This window comes from Pteropus vampyrus, unplaced genomic scaffold, assembly GCF_000151845.1.
Source record: "Pteropus vampyrus isolate Shadow unplaced genomic scaffold, Pvam_2.0 Scaffold240, whole genome shotgun sequence".
Classification (NCBI taxonomy): domain Eukaryota; kingdom Metazoa; phylum Chordata; class Mammalia; order Chiroptera; family Pteropodidae; genus Pteropus; species Pteropus vampyrus.
In genome coordinates, this window is record NW_011889021.1 from 194,467 (window position 1) to 200,466 (window position 6,000).

The following is a 6,000-nucleotide window of genomic DNA, read 5'->3' on the forward strand; positions in this document are numbered from 1 at the left end:
ACTTCATTATTATATTTGATTTTTGCAACAACCACATGAAGTGTGTTATAGTCCCACTTTACAGATGAGGAAACTTAAGAGAAGTTAAATTGCTCAGGTCACTGGGCTGGGAAATAAAAGAGTCAAGATCCAAACCCTAACTGTCTGGCTCCCAAGCATGGATGTGCCTGTCTTTGGGAAGATATGTCCCCTCCTGAGAGCATTGTCTCCACTGGGCTTCTGCCTTCCTTCCTCAGGCCACAGAGGACATTCTTCTTTAGGAAACTGGTCCCCTGACATCAGTGAAGAGTGACCAGGCCCCTCCCTGATATCTAGGTTTCAGGACCCAAAAATCAATGCACTGATTTGGCCTTTGCAGCTTTCAGGCTTTTCCAGCCGGAGCTTGGGCTCCAATCAAGAGGGAGGCAGCAGTAAAGAAGGTGGAAATCAGAACAAAGTCAAGTCCATGGCAAGTCAGCTGCTGGCCAAGTTCGAGGAGAGCTCTCGGAACCCCTCACTCCTGAAGCAGGTGAGTCCCATCAAATGCTCACTGGACCTGCCTTCTTGGTGACCAGAACTGAGAAGCCAGAAGAAATGTTCAGGCTGGTGATGGATTTCAGGTATACCAGCCAGGCCCAGCTCAAGTGAACCTTCTTCTAGATCACGAGTCAACAGACTTTTCTAAAGGGGACAAGATAGCAAATAGTTTAAGCTTTGGGAGTCATCTGATCTCTCTCGCAGCTGCTCAAAACTCTGCTATTGTAGCATGAAAGCAGCCACAGACAATACCTAAACAATGTGTGTGGCTGTATTCCAATAAATCTTTATTTCTAAAAACAGGCAGCAGGACAGATTTGGCCCAAGGACCATAGTTTGTTGATGCTTGTTCTGCATTGGAGAAGAAATCCTTCCCTAATTTGGTTTTGTTTTGCAACAAGGACTTGGTTTGCAGCCATCTATGAGATGGTACAGCTGGAGGGAGCTTTAGAGGTGCTGGATACCTGGGAGATCCCTAAGTCCATGGTGAGAAGTCTGTCCATACAAGGGGAAACTGAGTCAAAGGTCTTAGCTCCTTGTGAGCCTGTAGGAATGGGGGCCAACTTCCCAAATATCTTCATGGTGTCCCTCTTTTTATTCTCTTGGGTCAGGCTGGCAGGGCTGTGTATCTGACCAGAGTCAGTGTGAAGCTGAAGGCAGTCAGAGCTGCATCAGGCAGCAGACTGAGCTGACTTCTCTTGAGCTCTGGCTCGGAGTTTGCTGTGTGGTTCAGTTTGCTTCCCTGAATTCCTCTGGGATACCACTGTCACACTACCTAAGCTTGGGACAAGGGGTTTTTATTTTTCTTTGGAGGATATCTGTCACATGATAGAATTAGGCTCTCCTCAGGAAGAGGACAGACTCTTGGTTTAGAGGTGATCATAGGCATCTTCCTGGGCTTGATGTGGACTATGGCCCTTGGGGACAAACTAGCCTTCCCCAGAAAGCCAGGTTTTATTATAAGGGGGCCATTTTCCTGAGACTCATAACTGAATTTCTTTCTCAATTGCGCCTTCTGGAGGCTTGGTCACTTGTGGGCCCCCAAGTGTTGCCAAGGTCTGTCTTCCATCAGAAGGACTGTAGCACCCTCGTCCTCCAGTGAGCAGGAGTTTTTTCCATTTCCAGGAGGACTCAGGCCTGGCCGCCCTGACCTGGCATGGGCTGTGGCCGTGCCTGCCAGTGCCCCAGGTCTGAGCCAAAAGCAAGGCCTCCCAGAGGAGGAGACTCCAGGACTTACTGTCCACGTGGACGGAGCGCCAGGGTTCAGGTTTCCTGGCAGAGCCCAGCTCACAGGGGCTCAGCCCAGTGCCTTCTCTCTGTACCTGAAACTCTCCCTCCCCGCCTCTCTTCCTCTCCTCCCTCCAAGTATCTCAGTCTGACTTACCTTTCTCTTCATGTTTCCTGCTGCTGCTTTTTTGGACTCACCTTCCTCTCAGGAACGCCGTGTCTCAGGGATAGGTAAGCCTGTCTTGTGCTCATCTTCTGACCCTCCTGTTAACTTACGCTGTCTCAAGCCGGAGGAGCCCACACCCACCCTATCACCTCTGAAAAGGCAGGTAGGGCTCCTTCCAGTGGATGGGGTATTTGATACAGAGGGGTGGGCTCCATGGCCTTCTGCATACCTCAGGGCTAACTGTAGATTCTCTGGGAAGGCAGACACAACTTAAGGTCACTACCCTTATAGGTATACAGCATCTTGAAATATATGCCATCAGCCAATCAGGAATATCAACTGACCAACTGCTATGCTCTCGGTGTTTTATTTGCTTGAGGAAAAACAGGCCACACCACATGGTCTTTGGTCTGTTTTGTCTGATGCCTCTGGAACACTTAGCTTTAGTTGCAGGCCACTTAAATAGGCTGATTTCTAAATCGAATGAAAAAGTGGCGGTGATGGTAGAATGGGCTCAGGTGGCTGATTGGCTGCACGCCTTAAAGGGGGAAGGCTGAAATGTGGCGCAAATCTCTCCTGGTGCCCAAGCAGACGAGGACCTGTCTGGTGGACAGAGACGCAAGCTGTGGCCCTTTGCAGCTAGCCTCTTGGGTTTGGAATTTGAACAGAATCACTGTTATTAACCACAGCATTCAAAGATGTCTGATCAGCGTGAGAAACTTTGTGTTGCTTCTGGGTGGCGGAGGTCGACCAAGGTCAGCGTAGATGTAAGGCAGTGATGTTATGTCTGTGTGTGTAAGAATTGCCTATGGAGCAATTTATTTTTTCAATTAAAAATAGGTATTTAAAGAAAAAAAAACAAACAACGAGATCTGGTGCCCACCCCAAGACCAATGAAATTAGCATCCCTGGAAGTCAGGCCCAGTCGAGTTATTTATTAAGAGTTGCCCTAGGTGATCTCAGTGTGCAGTCAGGATTGATAACCAGGATTATACTGGTTTTGATTCAGTGGGTCTGGGGTAAAGCCCAAGACTGTCATTAAGGAGGATGTCATTAAGGAGGGTGTTAGTAACCAATCTTACTCGAATAAACTTAATTTAAAAAGAAAATATTTTTAAAAATAAATAAAAGGAGGATGACAGGTGATTCTGATGCAGGTGGTAAAATGTCAACGCCTGAGGTTAGTTTGGAATCTTACTCCAAGTGGTCATTGGTCCTCATGGGGATTCCTCGTGTTGGATTATTTAAGGGCCACAGTAGGGAAGGAAGCTTGATTTTCCTTCTCTCCCAGTTCCCCTCGGTGGTTGCGACAGGGCATGTGCTTCGAGAGCTAAATCAAGTGTCTGCTGGTGGAGAGTGCCCAAGCCGGCCCTGGAGAGCCAGAGCCAAGTCTGACCTGCAGGTGGGGGGGCCAGAAAACCGTGCTGCCCTGCCTCCTGCCTGCCAGGGAGCGCTGGCCCTTTCTGGGGTGCTGCGGCGGCTGCAGCTAGTGGAGGAGAAGATTCTCCAGGTGAAAGCCTCGCCCTTTGCCCTGCCTGTGCCCGAGTCTGGGGTGCCTTCCATTCCCCCTCTCCCTCCACTGGCCCAGGGCGGGTTCCTTCTCTTGCTGTCCACACCCTGTGTCCCGTCCAGTCCCGTGTGTGGTGAGACAATGAGACAAGCCTGCCCGACTGCCTCTCGCCTCTCCCCTGGAGGTAGCCATCCCAGTCCCTGTCACTCTCTCTTTTTTCTTTCTCCTTTCTCACTTTGACTGCAGAAGAGGGCTCAGAACTTGGCCAACAGGGAATTTCACAAAAAGAACATTAAGGAGAAAGCGGCTCACCTTGCCTCCATGTTTGGACATGGGGACTTCCCGCAGGTAAACGGGGCTTTCCGTCCCCCCAGAAACTCCGACATTGACGTTCCAGTGAGGCAACTGTAAGTCCGTCTCTGGAGCTTCATTTCCTCCTTCCTCCTGCTTTTACAGCATGAGGCACAATTCATTTTTCAAGCCACTAAAGCATTCAAGTTAGTGTCTAAAAAACTCAAAGACAACATTCAAAATAGGTAGATAAATCAGGACAAAGGGAAAATGAAGGCAGAAAAGTAGGCTCAGATCAAAGGAAAATGTTACTGAACAGAAACACATGCTGTTAGATGCCAGATGGCTTCTGAAGAGGATCTCAACTTAAGGGTCGATACAAAAGAGAGAAAGCTGGTCGGTTGCAAGAATCACACTACAGTGCCTTTAAGGTGAAAGCAAAACAGTTGCTCATGACATTTTGGGGCACGATGGAGACATCTCCCCATGGCCTGATCAGAGAGACACAGATGAGGAAGTCAACCATGTGCCATAACCGGTGCTCTGCTTTCCCAAAAGGCAGCATTGAGCCAAGAAAAATGGCTTTCCCTTAGCATACGAAGCACAGCCCCCTCCAAGGCAGGTACTTACTTACTTAGAAACTTGCTGAAAAGAAGAGTGGTGCTTCCAAGGAGATGAAAGAATCGATATGAGGTCCCGTGCTGCTTGTATGTGTCAGGTGCTCCTTGCCTGCGGCAAGCCTGGCCTCTAGAACAAACTTCTGCTTCTTTCACTCAATCTCCTCCAGAGATTGAGTGAAAGAAGCAGAAGTCTGTGTCCTCTGCTACTCAGCGTCATTGACATGGGGAGGATGATTTGCATTTATTTGGTTCGTGAGGTGTCGTGAAGCTGGCACAGTTGTCTGCAGCTACAGAGGCCCCAGTTGGGGCCACCTGCTTGCCCTAAAGTGGCCCAGGATTCTTCTTTCCTAAGCTTGCAGCTGCCGCTTCATACCAAGCTCCAGAGTGAAGACTTCGACAGTTAGTGCTGGTGTCCGTGGCAGACACAGGCGAGAACAGCATGGTTTTGCTCCAGCTGTTTTGGAGTGACAAGGGAGTTAGAATAGTTGTAATTATTCCAATAGTTGTAACTATAGCAGAAAATGGAACCAGGAGCCAGACAGTCCTGCCCAGCCTCGAAGTCAGAGGCTACTATTTTGTCCTGAGGCACAGGCCTGGACGTCTTTCCCCTCCTTGAATACACAGGCATGGGGCTGCATCACCAAGGCGAGCATCACTGTGCTTTTCCCCAGGGATAATCATAGTTTCCTCTGTTTCTGTTCTGTGCAGAATAAACTGCTCTCTAAAGACCTGTCTCATACTCATCCTCCGTCTTCTCCCTCCTGCCTTCCATCTCCTGATCCAGCTGCCACTTCCTCTCCATCAACTGTTGACTCTATTTCTCCTGCCAGAAAGGTAGTTTTTCTAAACGATTAGCTTCCCCCACTCCCCGCATGTTCTGAGATGTTCTGCTCTGCTTGACCTGCACAGACACATCTGGAGCTTGGCTTGGCTAAGATGAAAATGTGTAAGATACTTTACAGCAGTCTTGGATTTGGTTTTGTTTTTGTGTTGGAGCCAGCAACATACTGGCACAGGCAGCACACAAAACTCATCTAACAGTGCTCGCTCATCCAGGAAGCATTAGTTGGGCACCTGGCATATGCCAGTCATCATGCCAGATGCAGAAGAAACAAAGAGGAGGGTGGAACAGTTCCCTTACTAAAGTTTAGATGGCAAACAGCATATTAGAAATAATTTTTTACCATATGAAATTGCCAACATTTGGCTAGAAAGTCAGAACGTTGGTATGACCTGAGTTTGGAAATAAAAGTATTTATGGTGGTACAGAGATGAGTGTGAAAGTGAGCCCACTCTTTTCATGTTACTGGATTTCATTCTATCCTCTTATAAAGAGCCACTGAAGGATCTGCACTGTGTTCTAGAAGGATGTTCTCAGCAGCGCAGAGGTTGGCTCGAAGGAAGGAAGGAAGTGTGGAGCTAACTGTGGTTAAGTTGATAAGAAAATGTACCATGAGCAATTATTAAATTTGGGTTCTGGGGCACTTTTTATGTTTTCCACTTGCCCTTCTTCTACCTAATATGCTGAGAACACCATCCGGCTGGGAGAAGGGCAGCCCCCAGAGAAGCCTGGCCCTTGGAACTGATGAGCCTGAAAACGGATGTGAAGGCCACTTCTTTAGCTGTTGCTCAGGGAAGCAGGTTCGGCGTCTCTTCTCCACAGACTGCCT

General features: G+C 48.5%; 1 protein-coding gene across 3 annotated transcripts in view; it reads left to right on the top strand.

Moving 5' to 3' along the window:
- MICAL2 (microtubule associated monooxygenase, calponin and LIM domain containing 2) overlaps window positions 1–6,000 on the top strand; it is a 147,059-nt gene that overhangs the window by 124,890 nt on the left and 16,169 nt on the right. For all 3 annotated transcript variants that reach the window (XM_011374156.2, XM_011374155.2, XM_011374157.2), the window contains one exon: window positions 359–508. In XM_011374156.2, the coding sequence (XP_011372458.1) occupies window positions 359–508 (150 nt within the window). The remainder of the gene's footprint in view (window positions 1–358; window positions 509–6,000) is intronic.